Source organism: Dipodomys merriami, unplaced genomic scaffold (genome assembly GCF_024711535.1).
Source record: "Dipodomys merriami isolate MVZ:Mamm:240054 unplaced genomic scaffold, mDipMer1.0.p SCAF_4, whole genome shotgun sequence".
Classification (NCBI taxonomy): Eukaryota; Metazoa; Chordata; class Mammalia; order Rodentia; family Heteromyidae; genus Dipodomys; species Dipodomys merriami.
In genome coordinates, this window is record NW_027205603.1 from 9,390,886 (window position 1) to 9,418,816 (window position 27,931).

General features: G+C 36.3%; 1 protein-coding gene across 1 annotated transcript in view; it reads left to right on the plus strand.

Moving 5' to 3' along the window:
* Positions 1-27,931, plus strand: part of Plxdc2 (plexin domain containing 2) — a 391,989-nt gene that overhangs the window by 348,103 nt on the left and 15,955 nt on the right. The window contains exon 14 of the mRNA XM_069990475.1: positions 18,045-18,205. Coding sequence (XP_069846576.1) covers positions 18,045-18,205 — 161 coding nt within the window. The remainder of the gene's footprint in view (positions 1-18,044; positions 18,206-27,931) is intronic.

A 27,931-nucleotide genomic window follows, 5' to 3' on the forward strand; every position in this document is an offset into this window, starting at 1 on the left:
CATCACATTATCTGACCTTTTCCGCTTGACTCATACATATACTAGATATTACAAATAAGGGAAACCATGGGACCTATGTTTCTTTGGGCCTGGCTTACTTCACTTAATATAATTTTTTCCAAGTTTTTCCATTTCCTAACAAATGGGGCAATGTCATTCTTTCTGATGGAGGCATAGAATTCCATTGTGTATATATACCACATTTTCTTGATCCATTCATCTACTGAGGGGCATCTGGGTTGGTTCCATATCTTAGCTATGGTAAATAATGCTGCAATAAACATAGTTGTGCTGGTCGCTTTAGTGCAAGACCATACTATATTCTTTAATACACTGTGCATGTGGGTAATGGCTAGGTGTAGTTCAAGCAACATCTTTTGAGCTCTCTAATCCTAGAGATCGCTTATTAGAATTATTTTTTAAAGAATGACTTTAGCTATATATTTCATCTATGCCCTCTATGACATCCCAATAGATTGCTTTCAGTGGCATTCACCACTTGATTAGAAATGTATCTTCAAAATGCAAACTGAATCAAGTTACACCCAAGGCTGAGAGGTTTGCAAGCTGAATCAATGGTGAGGGTTCTTAATTTAGAGAAAATGTTACCACCAGATTCAACTCAATTTAGCAAATTAAACTGGGCCATTCTGTTACAATGCAGATGTTAAAATTTTATCTCAATCTCAAAAATCTTCAAGGGATTTTATTATTTCAAATTTATTGAGCTAGGTATCAATGAACCAGAATTTTTTTAATAGAATGCTTTCAAGATTTTCCCCTTAGATTAAATTTCTTTGTAAAAGAGAGTGTGAACATAAATCCTTAGTTACTTACATTTAAAATTATCTGTATTACAGAAAAGCACAATATTGAACCCAGGTAATTGTGTGATTCTCCTTCTTTATTTTATTTTTTTTTGTCAATCATGAGGCTTGAACTCTGGGCCTGTGAGCTGTCCCTGAGCTCTTCAGCTCAAGTTTAGTGCTCTACCACTTGAGGCACAGTACCACTTCCGGTTTTTCTGGTGGATTATTGGAGATAAGAGTCTCATGGACTTTCCTGCCTGAGCTGGCTTTGAACTGTGATCCTCAGAGTTCAGTCTTCTGAGTAGCTAGGATTGCAGGTATGAGCCACTGGTACCTAGTCCTTTTTCAATTTTTTTATTGCTAGGAATTTTACCAAATTTGAACACTAGATATCTGCTTTCTTTTTTTTTTTTTTTTTAAATAGGAGGCTGTTGTCTTCATTAAGAAGATGTTGACATTGTGACTTTTGTACCATATGATTAAGTGAATTTAGAAGTACAATCTCAGGTGATTGATTTCAAAGAGCAAACAGACACTTTGAATCTTGTATGGAGTGGCTGTCTTAAATTCTAATTCTGTGACAGTTACTTTCTTATTTGTTAACCTAACCTAAAACTTTCACCCAAGGATAAAATGTTGGAGATTTTGTGTTTCAACTTTTTCATCGAAATGATTATAAGGTTTTATTTTATTTCATGCTCTGTAGTGACAGATCAAATGTCTAGGAGTCCACTGATCATTCAATTGAATTATTTTTCTGACTTTCATACATAAATGATCAAAACAATGTATCTTTTAGTCTTTTTTCCCCTTACCTTTCCTTGTTATTTCTTATCTACTTCTTTTGTGTGGAACATGGTCTTAAAAGCAAAAGGAAATGGTTATTTCTTCTTGACAGGCGATTGAATATCTATCATTTTCTGTTTCTAAAGCCATAAAATATCCTGGCATTTACTTTTAGCCTTTGCTTCATTTGGCTACATTTCATGTTAGTGATAACTCTATTCTCAGTTCATCTATACTATAATAGTGAAAAATAATTCTTATGCCTTCGAATACTCTCAATTTTCCCCAGGAATTAGGACTTTTCTTCTAAATCTTTGCCTACAGTAGTGGTCCTCACCTTTCTTCCATGAGCTAGACTCAAGTAGTTATTGTCTAATTTTATCATTGTAGCTTATAAAGATTTTGAACTCAGACTAAATTTATGCCCGTTTAAATGTTATGCTACAAGTCTCCATTCCAGAGTTAATATTCCTTTGCACTTTCCAGTCATCCCAGTATAAAATTAAGTTGATAGTTTGAACCTTTAGGCTGGATTGTTATTTAAAACCATAATCTATTGATCAATTACATTGTCCTTTTTTTATGCAGTACTAAGGTTTGAAATCGGGACCTTGCACTTGCTAAGTAGGTCCTCTGCTAACATAACCCATGACCAAAATTCTTTTGATTTTATTATTTTTAATAAGTTATCACTATTTGCTGGGGCCAGCCTGGACTAACATACTCCGATTTCCACTTTCCAAGTGGCTGGCATGACAATAGCACACCACTACATCCACCCTTTCATTGGTTGAGATAGGGTCCTTATTGCCTGAGCTAGCATAGAACCATGATCCTCTCAATCAGCTTCTTGAGTAGCTAAGATCACAAGTGTGAGCCCTGGCATCCAGCATTCACCTTGCATTTCTAAGTAGTTCCCAGGTGAAGCAGTTGCCAGCCATCTCCCCTTCATGGTAGCCTTGAATCAGCCCTGGGGTGAAGAAAGCAACAGCTTTCTTCCATCTCAATATGGAAAATGTGTCTTAATCCAGGCACTGGTGGCTCATACCTGTAGTCCTAGAAACTCAGGAGGCTGAGATCTGAGAATTGTGGTTGAAGGCTAACCTAGACAAGAAAAGTCCATGAGACTCTTATCTCCAATTAATCACAGAAAAAACTGGAAGTATCCAGTGTAGAGTGCTAACCTTGAGCTTTGGAGCTCAGGGATAGGGCGCAGGCCCAGCGTTCAAGCCCCAGGACCTGCCAAAAGAAAAAGAGAGGGGTGGGGGGAGGAAGGAAGGAAGGAAGGAAGGAAGGAACGAACGAACGAACGAACGAACGAACGAAGGAACGAAGGAAGGAACGAAGGAAGGAACGAAGGAAGGAAGGACAAAAACATGTCTTGTTCCTGAGGCAATGGTCAGAAGTCATTAGAGCTGTTTTACCTCTGAACTCATTTGAATTTAGCATGTGAAAATTAGTCTGCTTAAGCTGATGGAAATTGTATTTGCTTTACTAGGGTATTTTGTTGAACTATATGAAGTTGTTGATTTTGCAAAGTCCCTTTAACCTGTGAAAGTTGCAATTTCACTGAAGAAGGTAATAGTTTGAAAAACTGTTACCAACATGGGAAAAAGAAAAGTCACATTGCAGTACTTTCCCCACTTATGTTGATAGGACTTGTGACTAGTGTTTCTGTTGCTAGTAGAACACAGAACCAAATAACAAAGCAGAGTCTCTCTTAAGAGAGTCATAGGTGACTTCCAGGAAGTAGCTACAAATGGAATCTCTTCATGTATCCCTCTGGCCCATAGCTACGTTGTGTTCAGTGTTCAACCCCTGTTGCTTTTCTATCTGAGCTGTCCCTGTCAAAAAACCTAGGCTCAAGACTCATCTGGAGGACAAAAGAAACTTCTATAGATCACAGGATTTTATAATCTCAGACCTATGAAAGGTGCCTCTTGTCACAATAGATGAAACACACATAAAGTTGCATGCTTATTTACAACTGCAAAATGTATAGTGATTATAAGGGCCTTATTCTAACTAATACAATACATATATCCCCATTCATTTCAATGACATGGTGATTTGGAAGAACTGATTTGATTTGGGGTTGGGAGAAGAAATGTTCATCTGTAGTACTACACTTGCCTAGTATGTGGATGCCCTGGGTAAGAACCATTTCTTAAATTAGTAGTTAAAAGGTTTATAAATAGGTGGATATGGAAAGATGAACACAGGCATCCAGTGCCTGCTCTGGAGAAGTAAATGGCCTGATAGGATAGCATAATCAAGTATATCTGCAATTAGCTATGGGAGGAAAGTGCCAGGACAGGTTCAGAAAATTGATAAGAAGCCATCTCACCAAAACGAGAACTAGTACAGAAGCTGCTGTGCTGATTGATCTAAGGTTTGAGTTAGAAAGTAAGATTGACATAGAAAGGGGATGAAAAGAAAGGTATTTCAGTTAAGGAATCAACATCCATGGAAATTCAGAAGCATGAAACATCTGACGGTGTTTGGATGGGATAAAGGTACACAGAGAGTAATTCTGGGCATCAAAGAAGAGATATAAGTAAGGATTGGAACATTAGTGGTCTTTGATGCCAGGGAAGGGAGTTTGAATGCTAATGCAAAGGTAGTAGGAACAACCCACTTAGGCAAAGGAGTTCTGTGAAAGTTGATATGTGCAGTCCTGTCAAAGCATTGTGGGAACTGGAAGGGAAAGTTCAGTGTCCAGGAGTCTTAGTCAATATATTACACTAATAATCTGTAATAATAAAATGAATAACAATAATACAATAACATATAATTAAAATAATACATAATAAAATAATAACTGAAATGATAAAAAGGTATGCCAACAGAAATACAGAAAGAGACTAGACATGTGAAATGTTCTTAATGAAATAGAAGCTAAGTAACTTATACCAGATTGGACATGGGATTTGTGTGATTGTAAAAGCTCTTGGAACTTGGGGCTACTGGGTTTTAGGTTATCTAGATGGATGGGGGGGGGTTCCGCTTGATAAAAATGCAACAAGGCAAATTTTGTGCCAAGGCAATGGATTTGAGTATTTTGACCAGGACATGCCTGCTTATCATCCAAATGAGAAAGTGCAGTGTGCATTACATTTCTCTAGTAGATCTCAGACACATTTAATGTGTTTAAAATTGAGTGGAGCGGCTGGGAAGGTAGCTCAGTGGTAGAGTGCTTGCCTTGCATGCATAAGGCCCTGGGTTTGATTCCTTAGCACCACATAAGCAAAAAGAAAAAAGCCGGAAGTGGCACTGTGGCTCAAGTGGTAGAGCACTAACCTTGAGCTGCAGAGTTGAGGGACAGCACCCAGGCCCAGAGTTCAGGCCCCATGACTGGACCCCAAAAAAAAAATTGAGTGGAGAAATATAAGTATAAGGTAGGTTTAAAGACAAAGCATATGAACAAAGATATGGAGCAAAATATGAGCATTCCAGAAAGGTCAGTCTATCAGGAAAATTTTTATAATTTGTAAACATTAGCCAGAGACATGGAGAAAAAAGAAAGGATATAGATTGAAACTACATTGTCAAGTACCTTAAATGTGAATGATACAGAGCACTGTTTCCAACAACTAAGAAACTGTAGGTTTTTCTCCAAATATATTAGAAATGATCACCAATATTCACCAAATTCTGAGCCATAAAGACATAATCGATTTCAAAAGATTAAAGTCATGTGGACTATATTTACATTTTTGTCAACAAAAGAATCAAATGAGGATCCATAAAACTATGCTATCAGTTGATAACTATTCTCATCACAACAACAAATGATAATTATTTGAGAGGCTAGACATTTGTTTGATTTAATAATTTCACAACATATTCATGTAAAAAACTATTGCACATAGAAAATGTACACTTTTGACCAATTATACTTAAAGAAGCGGTGAGAAAATACAATATCTAGAAAATTCCCAAATATGCCAAACGTGAACAAAATGAAATAATACATGAATAAAAGAAAATATAGGAAAATTAGAACATAGTCAATGCAACAAGGGAACAGAATGAAAGCAAGAGTCTAGACACATCCATAAAAGTACCTGTAGTGTGATTCAATTTCTATGAAAATCATTTAAGAGCAAAACTAATTTACAATAATAGAAGTCAGCACAAGTCTGGGTGCTATGACTCACACTTGTAATTTCAATTATTTGGGAGGCAGAAATTGGCATGATCACAGTTGGAGGCCATTCCAGACAGAAACTTTGCAAGAGACCCTCTCCACCAACAAAAAAGCAGGGCACAGTCCTGTGTACAACTACATAAATATAATAGAAATATAATTTTAAAAATTTGGGCAGTGATCCACGCTGGTCATCCCAGCTATGCAGCAAGTATAAACAGAAGAATCATTGCCCAGTCCGTGGGCTTTCTATTGATCTTGCTAGCTATGTCCTTTGCCATGCAGAAGCTCTGCAGCTTCATGCAATCACATTTGTCCAGCCTTTCTTTGATTTCTTGTGTTTCTGGGTCTCTATTAAGAAAACTTAGGCCTGTGCCAAGGAGACCTCGGGTTTCCCCTATTCCATCCTGTAATGTTTTCAGAGTGTCTGCTTTGACTCCAAGGTCTTTGATCCATTTGGAGTTGATTCTGGTGCACGGTGATATATAAGGATCTAGCTTTCGTTTTCTACAAGTAGTTAACCAGTTTTGCCAGCACCATTTACTGAAGTGGTTGTCTTTCTTCCATTCTATTTTTTTAGCTCCCTTATCGAAGATTAGATGGCTATAAGTCTGAGGGTTCATTTCTGGGTTTTCAATTCTATTCCATTGGTCCTGAGGTCTGTTCTTGTGCCAGTACCAACCTGTTTTGATTACTATGGCTTTGTAGTAGAGTTTGAAATTTGGTATTGATATTCCTCCAGCACTGTTCTTTCTGTTGAGGATCGGTTTTGCTCTTCTGGGTCTTTTATAGTTTCATATGAATTTTTGGATTGCCTCTTCTATTTCCTTGGAGAATGAGGTTGGAATATTGATAGGTATCACATTGAATTTGTAAATAGCCTTGGAGAAGATCTTCACTAGCCATACAACCGACAAGGGTCTCATATCTAAAATATACCTGGAACTCAAAAAATTAAATCCCCCAACAACAAATTCTCAAAAAAACAACTGCCCAATAAATAAGTGGGCTAAAGACTTAAAGAGAAACTTCTCTGAAGAAGAAAGAAGGATGGCCAATAGACACATGAAGAAATGCTCAGCCTCTCTAGCCATAAAAGAAATGCAAATCAAAACAACACTGAGATACCACCTCACTCCAGTTAGAATGGCTATAATCAAGAACTCTAATATCAACAGATGCTAGAGGCGATGTGGACAGAAAGGAACCTTACTGCATTGTTGGTGGGAGTGTAAACTCGTTCAACCACTTTGGAAAGTAGTATGGAGGTTCCTCAAAAGACTCCACATAGAGCTCCCCTATGACCCAGACATCCCACTTTTGGGCATCTACCCAAATGATCACAAACAAGACCACATTAAAGCTATCAGCACAACTATGTTTATTGCAGCATTATTTATCATAGCTAAGATATGGAACCAACCCAGATGTCCCTCAGTAGATGAATGGATCAAGAAAATGTGGTATATATACACAATGGAATTCTGTGCCTCTATCAGAAAGAATGACATTGCCCCATTTGTTAGGAAATGGAAAAACTTGGAAAAAATTCTATTAAGTGAAGTAAGCCAGGCCCAAAGAAACATAGGTCCCATGGTTTCCCTTATTTGCACTAACTAGTATATGTCTGAGTCAAGCAGAAAAGGTCAGATAAGTTGATGTTAGGGAAATGAACCCTAAGGTATGTATTCAAATGTTTTTTCTTTCATGCGATTGTTTCTAACATATTTATAAGATTATTTCTTTGTTGCTTTGTATGTCCCTCCCCCATGGTATAACCCCTGCTTTCACTGTATTTGATGTGGTATAATTTGTGGAGGGGAAGGGAAAAAACAAATCATTTAACTAGGGATACAGGTGGACCCATTGCAACAATGAGATGTACAAGTCATTATGGTGAAAAACGAACTTTACAATTTTGGTGAGGGGGAGAGGGAGGAGGAGGATTTGGTGGATGCTAAGGGATGGGAAGGGGAAACAAAAGAGGAGGCTACAATGCTTGATAAGGAATGTACTCATTATCTTGCCCATGTAATTGTAACCCCTCTGTACAGTATTTTCACAATAAAAAAAAATAATTGTAGCCCAGACTAGGACAGGAGAAAATGCCAGACCCTATTTTGAAGTAACAAAACCATAAAGAGCAGGAGCTTGGCTCAAGTGGTAGAACGGCTGTTTAGCAAGTTCAAGCCTTGAGTTCAAAGTCTATTAATTCTCCCCTATTATCTTAATCTGATGTGTAGCAAGACAAGGAAACTTTTTAGGGAGATAAAAGTAGTCCACATCTTGATTTGGATGGTGACTATTTAATAACTGGCTAGATACAGTTATTAAATTTTGTTACATTGTACACTGATGATTCATGCATTTCAAGGATGCAGATTTTACCTTAACTTTTTTTTTAAAAAAAGAGACATCCTGTGTGGTTCTCAAAAACTCAATATAACTTTTAAATAATCCTCATACATAACTTATTCCTTGCTTTTTAAAATTCTCTGCTAAATTACAAGAGCTTTTTCTTAATAAACCAGCCTCTTCAATTAGTAGGTATAAAATCTGACACTTCTGATTATGTGGTTCAAATTTTTGCTTTAGTTTTTTTATTCATCAAACCTTCCCATGTAGTTATGAATAATGAAAATTTCATCTGGCAAATGATTGGACTATCAACTATATACCAGTGTTCTAGGGATTTAGCATGCTGACCTCATTAGTCTTCACAGCACCCTATGATGAAAGTTCTGTTGTCATCTCATTTCATACAGGGGAGTATTAGAAGCCCAGGGACTCAGATCATTTACCCAGAATCCCTTGGTGTATAAAGAATGTAGGAGCCCATCACCCTAGGAAGGACTGCTTTTGAATGTAGCCATGTTGGCTACATATTCATCCACTGACCAGTCTACTCTGAAAGCTACCCTATATGTCAACAAACACAGACAGCACCAACTGTACCTAATCATAATTATGAAGCCAGAAGGATCCATGTTGTCATCCTGATCCTTTCTCCCAACACTGGGAAACTAATACCCTTGGAACCCCACAACTGTTTTCTGCCCCTCCACTGTGCCTCTTTTGTGAAACTGACTCAATAACTGATTTGATAGGTCTGGTTCTCACCTTTGGGTTAAATCTATGCCATATTCTAGCCTACATATAGTGCAGAAGTGCAAGCTTTCAAAGGCCTGGTGTTCCAGAGCCTTAGGAGCAAGCAATGCATATGCTCAGTTTTAGAATATCTCTGCAAGCAAGTTAACTGATTCTATCCCTGTTAAAGGCACAAGCCAAGCCCTGTTCTGCCTGTATCCATTCAAACTGTAAGCTGTACAAATACCCTGCAAAACTAATATAAGTTTTAAAATGAAATCCCAGAATCTAGCAAGCTGGCTTTTGTTCTGTTCTGTTTTGCTTTGTTTGGGGGATTTGTTGTTGTTGTTTTGTTTTGGACTTTTCTCCCCATTAGATTCTGAGAACTTGAGATACATACCTCATACATGTGGAATGTTCCTTATCCTTCTTGCAGGAGTTGGCACAATAGTAGATATCACACCACAGCAGTTTACAGAAAGATCTTACAGTTATAGTTATTAAGCACATGGAGAACTAGGGTTTCAATCCTGAGGCACACATGTCCTTTCTCTCAAGCCACAAAATAAATCCATGCTTTCTTAGGAGACTCAGAAGTTCATGAACTTGAGATTGTTGGCTTAGTATCCTGTAGTTACCCAACTCAGATGCTAACTAATATCCACGAGGACTTGATTTTATTTGGAGATCCACCTGAACCTCAGCAACGGCACTTTCTGTTGTGCCAATGGAAAAAAATGTGTTCAGACTCTTAGCTTCTGGCTGGGATAGCAGGTTTCCCTTGGGCCAGGGTAGCAGAGCAAGAATATATGAAAATGACCTTGATCTTTTGATTGAAAAAATGTATTCACTGAAATGTTCTTGCTCTTACTCAGCTCTAGTGAGGGACTGGATTCTGGCCCTGGTGGTGGAGTCATCATTGAGAGATATGAGGGAGCAATCAATAGAATAATCATTAGTATTAATAACAGTATGGACAACAACACTAATAGAATCGATCTAGTGCAGTAATGTGTGGAATAGCAATTAGTATCAGTAGCACTAACAGCAAATATTTCATGAAGTAATTATTATATCATAGTCACAGTGCCAAGTAAATAATAAGCCTGATGCCTTCACAGCCTTTATAATAGATGGGCATTGCTACTAGTAGATTTGATAGAAAAGAAGACAAGATTTTGTAGGTGTTTTTCCCTTTAGTGTGGACATTGTGAGCTTCTGATGCTATTCTTAGAAGCCTCGAAGGCTGTATATTGGCAAAGTGGTTTAGAAATGGGTACATTTCTAAACAGATTATTTACTTGTTTATTTTAAATTATATTTTTATTATCTTTAGCTGTACAACAAAGTTGCCATTCCACAATTTAAAATATTCAGATTTAATGTAAATGACTTCATTCAAGAATGAGTGGAATTAAATATTGTGAGTAATCACTCTAATCTGAATTCCTAAAGCTTGGAAATACCTGGTCAATTCACTTTGGTCCCACAATTAACATGCAGTCTTGAGGAAAACGGCACACATTTTTTTTCTGAAGTTAAAATCATAACATTCTTAATTATACTAGAGCTTGGCAGGGGACAAAAGAAGTCACTACTCTATGAATTCTTCCATTTAATATTTGCCCTCCCCCCAAATTTAGATACTAGGATTGCATATCTGTGAATTTGTCAAATAAGACTTTAAATAAATGTATATGAATATATTAACAAAGAAAAAACTTGGTATGGAAAGCTAATATGGAAAATGTAAAAGCTAGGAAATTCTTTAAATGTAGATACATAGATAGCCATAAATATTAGAGATATAAATAGATGATTACAAAGAGAAACACATACACATGTAAGAAATGAAAAGTTATGGTAGATTGTTCTAAGGAATTATTTTGGTCTTCAAGTAGCTATAAACTCTACAATTCTATTCTCTCTTCCATGATAAGGTCTTCAGTAGAAGCAGACTACCATGTGATGACTGCTGTTCCCTATCTCTCATTCTGATGAAATCAAAAGTCTCTTTGAACACAATTTCACGGAAATTTTATTTAGCTTTATTTTTCAAAGATAAGGGTTTAAAGGATTGTTGTTGTTCAAAAATAATTGCCATCCTCTAAGCCGTAGAACATTTTAAATTTCTGGAATGAAAACTTACAGTTGCCTGTAGTGGCGTACACCACAGAAAGATAGATAGGTAGATAGGTAGGGAGAGAGAGAGAGAGAGAGAGAGAGAAAGATGACAGATAGATGATAGATACATACATAGAAGATGGATAACTAGCTTGATAAGTATATGGATAGATAATGGAGATAGATATTTGATATATAGGTAATAATAGATGATAAGTGATCCAGCTGCCTTTACCAAATATTGTTCTTATGGCACATAATGCACTTACATGTGTTTTATGTACTTATTTTCGTATCTTTTCATAGAATTCTTACCCAAATCTCTCCAATGGCAATGTCATAATGTAAATTATAGGTGAATTGTCACTGTCATGTAGATTATGAAATGGACATATACCTTCTATGGTAATTTCAAGACATCACACTACCTGGGAAATCTGACAGATTGATTAACACTCAGGAAAAAATAATACCAGGACACATAAAAAGCAAAGACAATTATGAAAAAACAGAATACAGTCAAGATCGTGCTTGTGGGCATATAAAATAAAAGTGTAAATGGAGAAAGTACACAAGCTACAAAATCAGATCAGTAACAAGGGAAATTTCCAAAGGAGAATCGATTTGGTTAAATTTTTTATCACATGGTTTTCTTCCATTACATGCTTTAGCCTATAAATGAATGAGGTAATATTCCACAGGGAAATTGTATGATTGACTCTATGTTTTTAATCCAAAAGGGAACACTAACATTTTAAGTATTTATAGTTCAACTTCATTCTGAAACTTAAGAAAAGAACACTTTGGCATCATCTGGGTAAGATTTATGGATTCTGAGGAAATTTGTACTAGACTTTGTCCAATTCATCAAGCCTTTAGTCCCCTAAAGATACTAATACAATATGGAATTTATGGGCTGAAGTATTTCATTTTTGGGCCAGGAAAAGAGATAGTTCTAAAGTGAATAAAATTTCAGACAATGAACACTTCTGTTTTACTTTTGCCTTGCTATTGGACTATAATCATTAGTTAATTTTTAAAGGAAATTCAGATCTTTTTAGCAATGTATTAAAATTTTATCATATTAAAGAATAAACTTTATTCAGCATTTAGAAGTGTGTTTACATGTTACAAATACGTAAACCTTGGAAAAAATCATAAAATAAGGAGAAAATGAATTTTAGAATTCAGTGCAGCACCTTAAAGAATCACATTAACTTTCTTTGTTTGTACTTCTCTTCTCTGCTTATTTCTTTCAACTCTCTTCTTACTAAGTTATTTAGTCATAAATTTTTCATAGAATAGAGCAAGTAAGGCACATTTATTTAAGGTCTTAAATGTTTATACTGCATGCTTAGTGCCTTTGATAAATCTGCTTTTGCTGTATGACAACTAAATATTATCCAACTGTAGTAGATGTGAACATTCTTACAGTCTTCTCTCTGGGTAAATATTAAGTTTGTTTCATAAAATATTATAAATTTAAAAAAATATTAAAAGCTACCAAAAACTACATATACAATAATAATATAAAAGGCATATCATTTTTTATCTTATTAACCTTTTTGCACTTCATTTATGTTTTAAGTTATGTCTTGGGTCATGCATGTGAGTTCATGTCTGTAATCCTATTCCTCAAAAGGCAGAGATTGGGAGAATTGTAGTTTAAGCCCACTCAAGCTCAAAGTCAGTGAAATCCTAACTGAAAAAGATAAAAAGAATTGAAAGTGTGGTGGCTCAAGTGATAGGGAAAATGCTAAGCAAATGCAAGGCCCTGAGTTCAAACCACCCAATAAGAAATAAATAGCTGGGCTCCAATGGCTCATACCTGTAATCCTAGCTACTCAAAAGGCTAAGATCTGAGGATCATGATTTAAAGCCAGAAAAGCCTGAACTAGAACTGTGATTCAAGTGGTAGAGTTCTAGAGTCAAGCAAAAGAAACTCAGGGCACAAGCCCTGAGTAAAAGCACCAGGACCTGAACTAAATAAATAAGTAAATAAGCTGATACTTTGTAATCTTTTAAAAATATTTTTTCTCTGCCTTTTTGCCCAAGGGATTTGAGTTTATGGTATGTTACTTCCTTTTATCCTTAATCCTTCTAATTGGAGCCCATAACTTTAGGGTAAAGATTAAAGATATGAATTCTGTGTGTGATGGAAGAATAGCTGTTTCTATTTGTTTGCTTTTGGACGTAAATGGAAGAGCAGAGACACTTCTAAAAATAGAATAGGTGTTAGAGCCTCAATCCTATTGCCTTCTGACCAGATCTGATTATTACCCTCACTCCTCAGAGTTTTCTTGGATCCACTTTCATCTACCAATTGGAAGGAACACTCAGTCAAGAGTAGGACTGACTGTTTCCAAAATTGATATCATGATTTAATGTATTTTCTGAGGGAGTAAGATTAATTGATTTGCACTCTCTGCCCTTCAGGTAAATGGACAGAACTGTAATTACTGAAATTACTAATTTTTCTTATATTTTTTTAAGATTTCAATTCTGTGTTTGTCATGCTCATAATTTTTAGCACCCAAATCCCTTGCATGTTGTCCATGCAAACCTATAAATATGCAAAGAGTACTGCATTTAATTGGTGAGTGATATTAATCTGGAAATCAAATGGTGAAAGAAGTTGAAATTAAAGCTCATCAAGACCATGCTTATTATATCTTCTGATTGAACAACTTTCAATATAACACCATAATTCCTGTTTCCCGGATTTCTGGATTTCTAACATCCTTAGAAAGCAGCTAGAGGTGAAGTGCTTGTGCTGTACCAAAAAAAAATCACTAATTTAGAATTATTGCAGCGGCAAAAAAAAGAAAAGGTTAAGTAATACAGAGATAGAGAAATTTGTTCTCCAAAATGATGTGTGCAGTTCTGGCCACATCATTTAGATGATCACTTGGGATATTTTTAAATAACCATTAACAACCTTGATACTGTTTTAGGATTCATTTTGTTAATATCTTTCCAGAAATGGTTTGTTCAAGTTACAACTCATCATAAAGTCATGTAAAACACAGCTGAGTATTTGTCTACTGGTTAGTAGTATTTGTGAATCCACAACATTTTTGTTTTACTAAAGTTATCATCATACAAAAAATTTTAATTGGTTAACAACCAACTAAACTCTGCAAAATTTTCATTAAACATGACCTGAAGTCTTAACATCTAAAACATTGATGAACAGAAAAGTTTTTAAGGGGAAATAAAATAAGTAAGACATTATAAGTAATAAGTAATAATAGTAGGATAATAAGTGGGAGTAATAATAGTGGGAGTAATAATAAGAAATAATAGTGGGAGTAAATATTTATGACAAAATACAGGAACTAGGTGAGGCTGACTACCTCTGTTCATTGTACTCTGGAAGGATGGATGGATGGATGGATGGATAGATGGATGGATGGATGGATTTTGGTCAGTGGATAAACTGACCAATAAAAGGAGGAAAACCAATGATGAGAAATAGATAAAGAAAGAGAGCAAGAGTGAATGAAGAGAGATGGAGAATGATGAAGATGGAGAAGAGATGGTGAGGATGTAGGACCAGAGGAAGAGCTGGTAGAAGGGATGAATGGAATTATACATGTATCCAAAGCAACATTCAAAGTTTCCTTTTGACTCATGTAGAGATTTTTATTACACTTTTCTCCAAAACAACATTTTAAATTAATCTTTTTCCTCCAATAATAAATGTCATATTTATAAAGCTAAGCACACACACACACACAAACACACACACACACACATGCAAACCAATATGGTGTAATCACACAACACACTTAGTAATGATGTCAGAGTTTTAAAATCAAAATACATTAAGGGCAAAAACATAGTTTTATATGGCGTCATGAATCTGACACTGTGATTTGCCTCAATCTGATTCTTATAAAAATATAATAATGAATAAGAATAATATATTAGCATTAGTTAAGTGCTTATTAAATGCCAAACAGTGTCCTGAGAAGTCTGTATGTATTAACTGTTGAGTTCTCTGAGGAACCCGATTGAGTAATGAATTGCTATTGTTCATACTGAAGAGGCAAAAAGTTACTGAAGACAGAGCAAATGAGGTCATTTATTATAACCTCATTTAATGTTTATAGAGAACTGGTCATTCCAATAGCTGTAACCCATTTGAATAAGCTCTAGTACTGAAGATATGTCAAGAACTCAGCCTCTGCCCTCTTGGAACACCAGGCTAATTCTTTAGCTGCCTTTTAAATGAATTTTTCTTCACTAGAAAGTATCAGGTTCCTTTTGGAATTCTCTGCCAGAACTCAAGACATGGAAGAAGCAGAAACAGCAGTACAAAGTTCGCAGTGTTAATTGGAGATACATTGATCAGAGGTTCAGAGTTTAGATGCTGAGGCCACCCTGTGTCTGAGCCCAGTGAGATCTAACTTAAGGCCCTTATAATCTTAGCACAGTTTAGAATTTCCCTATGCTTCTGTTACTCTATACAGTAAAGGGAATGAAAATAAGGTCTACCTTTTAGGGCTGCTGACGATATTTATAAAGCAACACACATAAACCTGACACATTATAAGTCAATTTTTATATTGTGAACTACTCTTTAAATTTAATATTCTTTCATTATTGAGGTTCTATTATGAATGGGAAAGCTTCAGGGTTTCAAAAATTAGGTTTAACAACAGCCATCTAAAGGATAGATATAGGTATAAAGGATTTAGATACAGGTATATAGGTATAGGTATAGGTATAAAGGATAAGTATAAAGAAATGGGAAATCAACCAAGCACTGGTGGCTCACACCTGTAATTCCAGCTACTCAGCAGGCTGAGATCTGAGGATCTCAGTTGGAAGCCAGCCTAGGCACAGTCATCAGACTCTTATCTCCAATTCACCATCAAAAAGCCAGATGTGAATGTGTGGCTCAAGTGGTAAGTACTAGTCCCCCCCCACCAAAAAAAAAAAGCCCAGATATAGCACCCAGGCCCTGAATAAAATAACAAAAACAAACAAACAAATAAATAAAAATAGTTCAAGCCCACCAAAAACCAAAACAAAACCAAATCTGGGGAATCATGGTTTGTTTTGCTTTATCTGACCACTCACTAGGATAGTTTTTTTTTAACAAAAACTTAAGTAAATTATTTAGCAAATAAGGTTAAATGGACATAAAACATTAAACCCTGAAGGCAAAGGAGAAAAATAACAAGGAGTAACAAAGAGGTGAATTGTTAATAAACTCAGGAGCACTATTGTGGAACTTTGGTGTATCTTAAGGAATTGGCCAGCGATTCCAAAATACCAATCTGATGATACACTAAGATACAGTTACCTGCTACACATAATTTAAGATTTTTTAGTGCCTGGGCAATCATCAAAGATTACAGAATCTTATAATAAGAAAAAACTTTAGAGATGGGTTTTATTTGGTTGGTTGCCTTGGAGTTCAATAGTTGCTAGTTTTAGAAATTAAATCTCCCCTTTTCCTAAATCTGAGAATGTATGTTAGAGGAGCAAACATCTCAGTACAAGTTGGAGAAAGATAGCTAGCCAGCCGTGGCACAGTGGAATATTTTTATATGTTGTAATTCTCCCTGTAGATGGAGATAAAACAATCTGAGGGTCATTGAGCTCCTGCCTACTATACTTTTTCTTTTTACTTACATTGCTTGTGTGTGTGTGTGTGTGTGTGTGTGTGTGTGTGTGTGTGTGTGTGTGTGTGTGTGTGTGTCCGCGGGCAAAATTGTAATTGTAAAGGTGATGTACAGAGGGTCATAAGTACATGAGTACATTTCTTTTTGCACAGTGTCATCCCTTCCCTTGATTCTGTTCAGTTTTCCCCTTCTCATCCCTGCCCACAAGTTGTATAGTTCATTTTCAACATAGTGTCTAGTGAGTATGACTGCTGCATTTGTTCACCCTCTGTCCCTCCATTTCTGTGCCTTCCATTGCCCTCCCAGAGATGGATAAACTAACAAACAAGACAAAAGGAAAAGAAAACAAAAATAGCAATAAGGAACAGAAACCTTCTGGTCTCTGCTATGCTTTTTTGTATTTAAATTTTTATTTTAAAGCATTGTCAATTCTCAAAAATAACAAAATGGAATAAATATATTTTCTTTGGTATATTTAGTAACCTGCAGAGTATCTCGTATTCTGTTTTTTATAATTTTATTTTTTTAATTGTATTTTCTTGTAAAGATGTTCTTCCTTCTGCTACACTTTTAAAGAACAATTCTGTGGGAAAGATTTCAAAAGTCTTGCACTGAGCTTATGCACACTTTCTGAATAATGTCTGTTATCACCTATAACATTTAAACTTTTCCCAGGAAAATGAGAAAGGAAGTTTCAAAGTTCGTGTCAATCCAATAAAGAAAAACAATTATGGGATTGGAAGCAAGAATCAGTTGATATGGTAGAGTGCCAGTCAATGAACAAAGCCTGAGGTACTTAGTTAAATCCCAGTACTGAGTTAAATCCCAGTACTGAGTTAAGTCCCAGTCTAGGAACAAAAAGAAAAACATGGAAAATCAAAGTTGAAGTTATTGTAGAGTACAACAATGTTTGAGATTATTTTCAAGGTATTTGTAGAATGTAAACTACTGACTTTGTTTCTTGAACCAGAAATTAAAACACAGCTTGTATCCGGGTGCTGGTAGCTCATCCTTGTAATTTTGTAGCTATCTCAGTGGCTGAGATCTGGGGATCTGGTTGAAAGCCAGACTGGAAAGAAAATTCCATGAGATCCTTACCTCCACTTCACCAAAAACCTGAAAGTGGAAGTATGGCTAATATGGTAGTGTGCTAGCCTTGAGTAAAAAAGCTATGCGACAATGCCTAGGCCCCGAGTTCAAACCCTGGTCTAGGCACAAACAAAAAATGTGCATTTATTATTTTTTTTTACTAACTTACAGTATGGAGTTTTCATTGTCCCAATAAACTTTCCCATTGATCATATGGCTAGCAAGAGTCAAAAGGGAAATACAAAACAAAAGGCAAAAAAAAATTTCATGGTTTCTATATTAGAAGCATAAATCTCCCTGCATGAGAGAATTCAAACATAAAAGTTTGCATATGAAGGTCCTGACACCGGGGATGTTTCTCAGCCTCCACAGATGACAGCGCAGCTGAGAAGAAAAGCGGAAGCCTCCATGCCGGCCTCATCGTTGGTGTCCTTATCCTGGTGCTCATTGTAGCCGCAGCCATCCTGGTGACAGTGTACATGTACCACCATCCCACGTCCGCAGCCAGCATCTTCTTCATTGAGGTGAGTGCCCAGGACAGCCTGGGAAAGGCAGCTCGTGGCTGAACTGCCTCTGAGCAAACAATACCTGCATGCAATATGTAGCCCATGACCTAGGCCGTGTTGAGCTGGTCGTTCTCACACACTTCGCTTGCATGCACAGATGGCTAGATTACTTGCATAGGATGAGTTCAGTCACCTTATCTCGGAAGCTTGGAAAGAAACAAGCTATCTGCTTTATGCAGAGCTAACAGAAAATGGAAACCATACTCTTTTTTTTTCTTTCTTTTTATCGGATAATGCTAAGTGTGTTAACCAGCTGTTCCTTTTCCTTGGAGGGAAATTCAGCACTTCCCAGGGACAGAAGGATATGATTTAAATCAATTTAGATTTATTTTTAATTTAATTTGTTATTTAAATGAATTTATAAATCAATTGAACGCATACTAAATTGAGGGTTGACTGTGTACATGATATGATATAATGGGTGTGTTCTCAAAATCTTCACAGAATATACAGGGGGAGGGGAGAACGTGATTTTCACTACAAAATAAGAGACAAAAATAAGATGGCAGACATTGTTACCATTCAACACACAGTATAATTGTACGTGTATTATATAAATACACAGACTCTTTTACATAAACTCAGAGACAGCACCATGTTTACCTGGTGCTGTGTTTTCATGGGCAGAATATTGATTTGGTACCAATGCCAGATAGGAGGCTAGACATAGGGACCAGAGCAAGCTAAATGTCTAGCTGGTTGGAACTGGGGAAACCTAGACTGAAAAAAATCCCTGTAACCAAGCCCCAACACCTTCCTCCCTCTCTTCTTCTCTGCAGCTCTATCCATAATAATACACACATAGCTTTCTCCAACATTGACCTTTCTGGTTTGCATTAGTGGTGAGTTGGTGTATGATTTATTTTTCTCTCCAAGACTCATAAGATCCTTGAAATCTGGATTAAATATCCTAAGTTTCTTTAAAAAAAAAAAATAGAAACTCCATCGATACTTCCTGGAAGAAATAAATATCTGAGGGCATTTCAAACATGCAATGGGATTTTGTTTAAGATGTATTTCAGAAATGGCATCTTCATTTAACATCATAGTCTCAGGCCTTGCAGTATCCAAAAGCCTTTATTAAATTTTGTCATGGGCAAGACTTTCAAAGAAGAAAGTGAGCATCTCACCAGGGTTGTGAATGTGTTCGTCAAACAGCTGATAAGTGACAAGCTGCAAGTCTCAATGTTCAGCCAGACATCAGGCTGTTGCTGTTGGTGCTGTGAGTCCTGGGATGTCGAAGCCTTTTAGTACACTGTGCAGTTGATTTCCTGACTCTGTGACAAAGGACATTGGGAATTAACTGATCATGCTGGTATTAGTAGCAAATTACATAGTGCACTTTGCCTAATTTACATTGTGTACCTAGCTAAATCTAGTTCACAGAAATTTGTACCACAACAAAACTAGTCTGGAAAAAGAGCAGACATATTTTATCTTTTACATTGGCCTTTTTGAATCTGTCCCTTTGCTTTAACGATCAAAGCATGGATGTAAGTCCACCTGTGTGTGGAATGTGTTGGTGTGTGTTTGCATACAGTGTATTTATGGAATGATAAAGTGGGGTGATATCTTAGTGATAATGTATTACCATCTCCTGGTAGCAGAGAGACTGGGGCTCAGAGGAGTAAAATGACTTATCCAAAATCAACCCACCATAGTTGTAGAAATCTAGAATTGTGTGTGTATGAGTATTCTACATGTAACTGCAGTAGCATCATTCTGCAGGCTCTTTGTCTTCTTTCCTCTGTGCTTTTCACCCATCCCTTGAGTCAGTTGCTTGAAAATGTTAAATCACTCCCTCTGTGACACTCTGCTAAGGTTACCCATCTGAATTCTAAAAGGTGATACGTACTATTGTTAAATCTAATGAATGTTGGTACTCCAAAACAAACAAACAAAACAACCCAGACTCACAATGACTATACAAACTAGGATGTCAGAGCTTGGAATTTTCTTAATGACTAATTAGATTAGAATCATAGGCATGCAAATATGGAGATTGAATACAGCCATATTGTTTACATTGCATTTATATTTCATGTTGCACGGCGGTCTACTTTTTTAAAATGAAATTGATGTGTTTTTTCACTGTGAAAGTGACACTGTTGATTACAGAAAATTAGGACAAGGCTGAAATGCAAAAGAAAAAGTCATTCCAAATACTGGTGAATGCAGAAATAATAACTGTTCATTTTTTAGTGAGTTTTCTTTGAGGACTCATATGCATAATTTCATGTTTGTCCATTTTATATCACTGTGATTTCACCTCAGTGCAAATTGATGTTGGCTTTTTTTAATGCCCTCTTCCTGCTCAATTAGGAACTCTTTGTAAACTTGACTTAAATGGCTATAAACCATCTTATTCATTATTCATTCAATAACTCTATACTGATTGCACCATCTGCTGACAAGGGGGTAATTCAGAAAGCAGAAGGGCCTAATGAGTGTCCAGAAATTTAAAAAAACAAACAAACCAAAAAAAACCCACTGTTTTCCACCTGAGATTGTGTGTTAGGTATCCTTTATGACTACACCAAGTTACCAAAGGTCTAGTAGCTTAAAACAACACATATGACCTTATCCAGGCAATGTGTCAACAGGACTAATTCCTTCAGGGAATTCCAGGAAAGAATTATTTCCTTGTCACCATTACTTTCTAAGGTTACCTAAATTCCTTGGCTTGTGGTCTCTCCTTATATCATTTCAAGTCTGTTTCTGCCATCTCATTTTCTTCTACTACCTCAAACAGCTCTGCCTCCTTCCTATAAGGCCCCTTGTGCCAACACTGAATTCAACTGAATAGCGTAGGATACTTTCTATATGCCAAAGTCTGCAGACTTCCTTCTGCCATATAAGGATAGGATAGGATTTTGAGTTTATTAATACATGGGCATCTTTGGGGAATTATTATTCATATGATGTGATGCACATATAATGTAAGATACATCACATATAATCAATTAGCTGCTGATGCATTCTTATATTTGATTGTGGGAAAATACTCTACTTTTCACTAAGTTATCCACCTTTAGTGAGGTCACAAGGTGACCTAAGTGTATCTTGTATACTTCATAGTCAAATCCACATCGCAATAAACACCTGCATAAACTCAGTCCTGTATTTGACTGAACATATATTGTGAAGGAATTTAATGACTCTGCCCATAGGCAGGTACCAGAACTCAGACCACCAAACTTCTATCATAGTCATCTCTTCCCAAAAATGTGCTCTTTCCCAATTCTTCCTATTATAATTGGCCTTAGTATGGACCTATTCATGATAATAGCTAACATTTATAAAATCTACTCTAGAGGTGATTTCCACTTATTCCCTCATTGAACCCTTGTGAACATATTATGAGATATTAGCATTGTCTTCATCATAGATGAGGAGACAGAGATACAGACCTAAAGAAATCTGCTCAGCATTATGAATCGGCTGCTTTCACAGCACACTCAGACTATGAGCCTAGGATCCAACTCTGATGACCAGCCTTAACCACCATGTTAGATTCCTTCACTCTGTAGTAAGGGTTTTTCTTCATAAGCTGCAAGTAGAAATGTGGGGTGACATGCATGCAACAATATGGATTATGTTCTACTTTGAGATCCCTCAAAGTGGAATCCAAGGGAAGAAACAGATTAAAGACATTTAGTAGATAATGCCGAAATCACTGCCCAAAGATATTCATGTTTACATGAAGCTATTGTTTTTACTATCTGAGAAACAATAATACTACCAGAAGCTATTATCTGCATATTTCCTCCGAACAAAAAATATATTTTATGCATATTGTGAACACAGACACTTTTCGAATAAAATATTTCCATGGGCTCTGGTTTTTAAATTTCTAGTTTGTGACTAGTAAATAAGGTTATGAAGAAAACTTTCACCCCATAAACTGTTAAAAAGTGAATTGACTCTTTATGTCCCAAGTGAGTCTTCTTATACAAGGTCAAGAATCAAAGTTCCAATCTCCTAAGGAAGTATCTTAGCTCCATTCCTTCTTGCAGAATAGTCTGTTTTTCATAAATTTGTCTCTTGGAATTCCCTGTCATTCTCTGCCAGTCTTGGACTTAGCATTTCTTTAAATACTTTTTCTTGGTTAGAAGGTCAAAGAAAATTTAAAAATTTTAAATAGAACTGAAAATTCAACAATTGTCGGTGAGTCATCAACCATCTGCACTGACTTCATGAACAGCCTGCATTTGCATTTATCTTTCTTGCTTTTTCAAAAAAGATATGGGCACTGTGGCTCATGCCTATAATTCTAGATACTCACGTGGCTGAGGATCAAAGTTCTAAGCCAGCCCAGAAGGAAAGTCTGTGAGATTCTTATCTCCAGTGAACCACCCAAAAAGTCAGAAGTAGAGCTGTGGCTTGAATGGTACCATACTGGCAGAAACCAACAGCCCAACAGATAAAGATATATGACTCTGACAAAAATCTACCATATTATACAAGAAAATCTATACTTCCTTTATTTTTTTAAAAAACGTGTGTGATGGTCTATTTTCTTAAATATTAATTTCTCTGAATGAGAAAACAAGTTGTCTCACAACTCTTAAATCATACATACCAGCATAAATCATGCATACCAGTTTAAATCATGCATACCAGTTTAAAGGTAAAGCTGCAAGGAGGTTTTCACAGTAATGACTGAACACAAATGTTTCAATGCAAATCATTGTTCATATCATGGCTCAAATGTCTTAAGCATTTCTTGAGAGGGGCAAAGTATATGCCTTTCTTGTATGTACCCATATTTTCTCCTAGAAAACTACAGAGCTTATATCACAGCTAGAATAAATAAATGAAGATTTTATTTTTAAAAAAAGCCTTCAGCACACATTCAACAACCTAAGGGTTTCTTAACATTTCCAAGCAAATTCTATGATTTCCCTATGCAGTATATTTTCTTGAGAGTTGTGTCTTATCTTAACAACAATAACAACAACAACAACAACAACTATAGACTTATAGACAACTTTGTATCATTCTTGTGAGAATTTTGCAGCATTCTACTCTGTAATATAGACACATGTGGTTGATGTAAAAAATAACTACATACACCTTCCACTAATATTCACATTCCCAAAGGGGATTCTTATCTCTCTTGTTACTTTGCATAGCCTTGGTTCTCTAGCTGTGTGGTTTGAGATACTGTAAATTTACGATCAATTCAAACCCACAGAAACCTTGGCTCCTAGAATCTCACTGGGTAACTTAAGACTGAGGATGGGGAAGCAATGTGCTTGGGTGTTTTGCCATCTGTCTGCCCAGATGAGACTCTCTTTCTGGCACCACAGCCACAGGATGGCAGGGACCTTCTGAAGAACTCTGATCCCAAGGGCTATTTGTGGATAACCAGGACTCATAAAGACTGACACCTATGGCTCTTCACTTTTCTTGGGGGAAAATAGGGCCACCCAGAAAGAAACCAGAGAAAGAAGTCAGGCAAGGATTCTGGAAACACTGCTTGGGAGAAGAACACATTTATTAAAAGTTTGGTCTCTTACCGCACAGCTGCTGGATAAATAAAAAATGGAAGTATGGAAGACATGGTCCACTGACTGACCTATAGAGTAAATAAAGATATCATTTCATAAAAACCTCACATCTTTTTTTTTTTTAATCTTGAAGTCACACATTCTGGCTTTTGCTTTTGAGGTATTTCTTGAGCTTCTTTCAATCTTCAAGAAAACCCAAGGGGAAGAAACGAATACATGGAAAGTAAATGTTTCTTATTTCTCTTCTTAGAGCAAGCAAAAAGAAAATCTTCTGTGACAAGAAGGAAAGGTTAGGAAGAATCTAAATGAAATGATTTGATTCCCCCCCCCACTAAAAAAGCTGTGTTATTAGAGCTTCCAGAGTTATTGAAAAATTAGAGAAATCGGTGAAAAGGGCTACCTTAAAAAGAGGGACATTGTAATTTTCTTTCCTCATTTTCTCCTCCAAGAGGCTAGATTTTTTTTCTCCTGCACTGAAGATTAAATGTTGAGCCTCATGCGTGCTAAGCAAGTGCTTTACCCCTTTGAGTCTTTTCACTTTACTCTGTTCTTTCTTTTATTATTAATAAGTTTTTTATTGTGAAAATACCGTACAGAGGAGTTACAATTACATGCGCAAGGTAATGAGTACATTTCTTATCAAGCATTGTTGCCTCCTCCTTTGTTTCTCCTTACTATCCCTGCCCGCCCACAATCCTCAGATCTCAGCCTCCTGAGTAGCTAGGATTACAGGCGTGAGCCACCCATGCCTAGCTTTACTCAAGCTAGTTTAGCACCACTATCCTCTTGAGTAGTTGGGATTACAGTTGTGTGTCATTACACGTGATGTTAGATGCAAGAATTTTATTCTGTTCTTCACCACATGTTTTTGGGACATCAGCTCAGGTTCATAAATATCACCAATAAAACAAGATTCCTTTTTAACATGTCACCTTTAATTTACACTCCTGGTTAGTGTATTTTCATTTACATTTCCAAATCTTAAAATAGTTTGTTTCTAATTTAATGACATGTTTTCTTCTCTTCATTGGGAACGATTATAATAAATACTGAGTATCATACATTTTGCTGAGCTTTGTACTCAAATTCCTTCACAATTATCATTTGTGAACAGATTAATTTTAATTACAGAAAATTTTAATTACAGAGACAGACAGACAAACTCCATCAGAAAGTTCTTAAGAGATGAAAGAAGCTCATGAATAAATAAGTGGCTACAGCTTGATGTGGCATTTCAATACTTGACTTAGGTCATTTTAAGAATATGACATTGGTCCCTCCCCCACAGTATAAGCCCTGTTTTCACTGTATTTGATGTTGGTATAATTTGGGGAGGGGAAGGGGAAAAAAACAAATTGTTTAAATAGGGATACAGATGAACCCATTGCAACAATGAGATCTACAAGATGTTATGTCGAAAAATAAACTTTACAACTTTGGCGGGGGGAGGGGGGTGGGGGGCGGAGGTAAGATGTGAAGGGATGGGAAGGGGAAGGAAACAAAGGAGGAGGCAACAATGCTTGATAAGAAATGTACTCATTACCTTGCTCATGTAATTGTAACCCCTCTGTACGGTATTTTCACAATTAAAAAAAAGAATATAACATTGTATTAGGTATTCTGATTTCTTTCTTCTCTTACATCTTGAAGAGAAGATTGCTGTTCTTTCAAAATCAATTCTTGACTAATTTCTTTTTTGTGGCTTGTAACTGTTCTCTGTTAAATACATAAACCTTTCTATTTGTAGAATCAGATCATAGGAACTTTAATTTCAGCGATAATTATCATTTCACACAATAACAAATTTATTCCATTACCAAATTATTCTTTCCGTCATTTTTGGATAGCATAATTTCTTCTGGCAGAAAGAGAAAGAAAATTGTATTAATGTGTTGTTTATTATGGTATGCTGGGGTTAAAATTGTTTGTGACTGTAAGAAAATTAAAAATTTAAATTTGAATTCCATCAAAAATGGAAGAGTCTAAGGAACAGAAATATAAAAGAATCCATTATAAAGAATGATAATAATTAAGCTGTTATAATTCTAGTAGCCATGATTAACCAAAGGATTTTTGTTTTTTAGCTTGTGGTTCTGGAGATTGAACTCAGGGCCTATGCTTGCTAGACAAGTGCACCACTACTTGCGCCATGCTTCTTGTTTCTTTGTATATTTATTATTTTTGAGGTTATGTATGGATTATGTGTGTGTGTGTTTCTATTTTTGCTCTGCTAGCCTGAGCTGTGATATTCCTACTTGTGCTTCCCTGTGTCACTAGGGTGGACAGGTAAGTGCCACTACACTCAACCATTGATTAAGTCTCATGAAGTTTTATGTCTGGGCTGACCGTGACCTGAGGTTCTCCAATCTCCACCTCCCAAATAGGTAGAGTTAGAGGCTTGAGCTACCATACCCAGCCACCAAAGGCATTTTTAATCTGCAGATCGATCAAGATTACTTTGTTCCACTTTTCTGTGATGATCACTCTAATAAACCTTTCTCACCACAAATAAAATTCCTTCTACTTTAAACAAAAGCAACTTTTTAAATATGATATATTAAATGAATGAATACATATCTAATTCCATACTATATGATTAAATAAATATAATAATGAGAAATTTCTGTAGATAGGGTAAGTGTTGGACAGACAAAAAAGATTCATGAATTTTTAAAATTACTTTTGAAGCTAGGCACTAGTAATTCAGATCCATATCCTAACTTCTTAAGAGGGAGAGAACTAGAGGATTATAGTTCAAAGCAACCCCCCCACACACACACACATACACAAAGAAAAAGTCTATGAGACTTCATTTCCAAAATAGCCAGCAAAAAAAAACTGCACTGGATGCATGACTAAAGTAGTAGAACACCAGCTGAACAAACATGAGCTGAGCAAGCTTGAGGCCTTGATTTCAAATCCTATTACAGGCAGAAAGAAAAATACGTTTTTAAGCATTAACTCATTGCAATGTGGCACAGACTTTAAAGGAGTAATAATAGTTTCATAACAAGAAAGTCTCATAAAATAAAATGTTTATATTTATTCAAAAGCATAGTGCAAGTTAAAACTTTATGGTTTTAATCAGAGCTACTTGTCTTGCACTAGTGCACCAGACTTATCTTCTTTTATATCAGAATTAATGTCTTAGAATTAACATTATTGTTAGAATTAACATCTTATCTTTTTGTTTCCTTTTATCTCCTTGTTTTAACCTTGGCCAATCTAACTGGAATTCAGTAACTGCTAACTAGATGACTCTTGAATAAATATAAATTGAATATGAGAAGGAAACATAGATGTGGCAGAGAATGGATAAAGAACATTGAGTTCATGGGTATGTGGTTGCCATCTAATGATATATCCTATAAGGCTGGGGGCGGAGTGCAGGTGCAGCCTAGAGCACTAGGCTGATGTATACACAAGGCCTTGGGTTTTATTTAAAAATGAATTATGTTTGTTGGGGTTGGGATGGTGGCTCAGTGGTAGAGTGCTTGCCTTGCAAGCCTGAGGCCCTGGGTTTGATTCCTCAGCCCCACATAAGCAAAAAACAAAACAACAAAAAAAAAGAATTATGTTTGCTACATGCCACTGGCTCATGCCTGTAAACCTAGTTATTCAGGTGCCTGAGATCTAAGGATCATAGTTTAAAGCCAGCCCAGGCAGAAAAGTCTGTGAAACTCTTATCTCCAGTTGACAACCAAAATGGCCCTTATCAAGAGTGAGGTCTAGTCTGTACCCCATATAGATAGAGGAACATAGGCAACCTATGTTCTCCTTATTGGAGGAGAAGGACTAAGGAGATTAAAGACTGGACACTCATGCCAAGGCAAGGATGGAGGCAAGGAGAAGTTCTAGCAAAGAGGAGCACAGTTTTAATAGGCTGCCAATTGCAGATGAGCAGGAGGAAGGTGGATTAGCTGAAAGAAGGGAAAAAATTTGGGTGCATACAAAGATCTTGTACAAGCTCCAAGATCTGAAAAAGGGGAAACTGCAGGTATCTGGTGGGTTTGAAAAAAGGAGGCATAAGTCACATGACCAGTCCCCACACTAAGAGAAAATGCTGGAATTGGTATAAAAATGGAGTAGGGTATGGACAATAGAGATTAACAAGAATAATAGAGATTAGAACAAGGTGAGACCGTATGAGATGTGTTACACAGCATTTCAT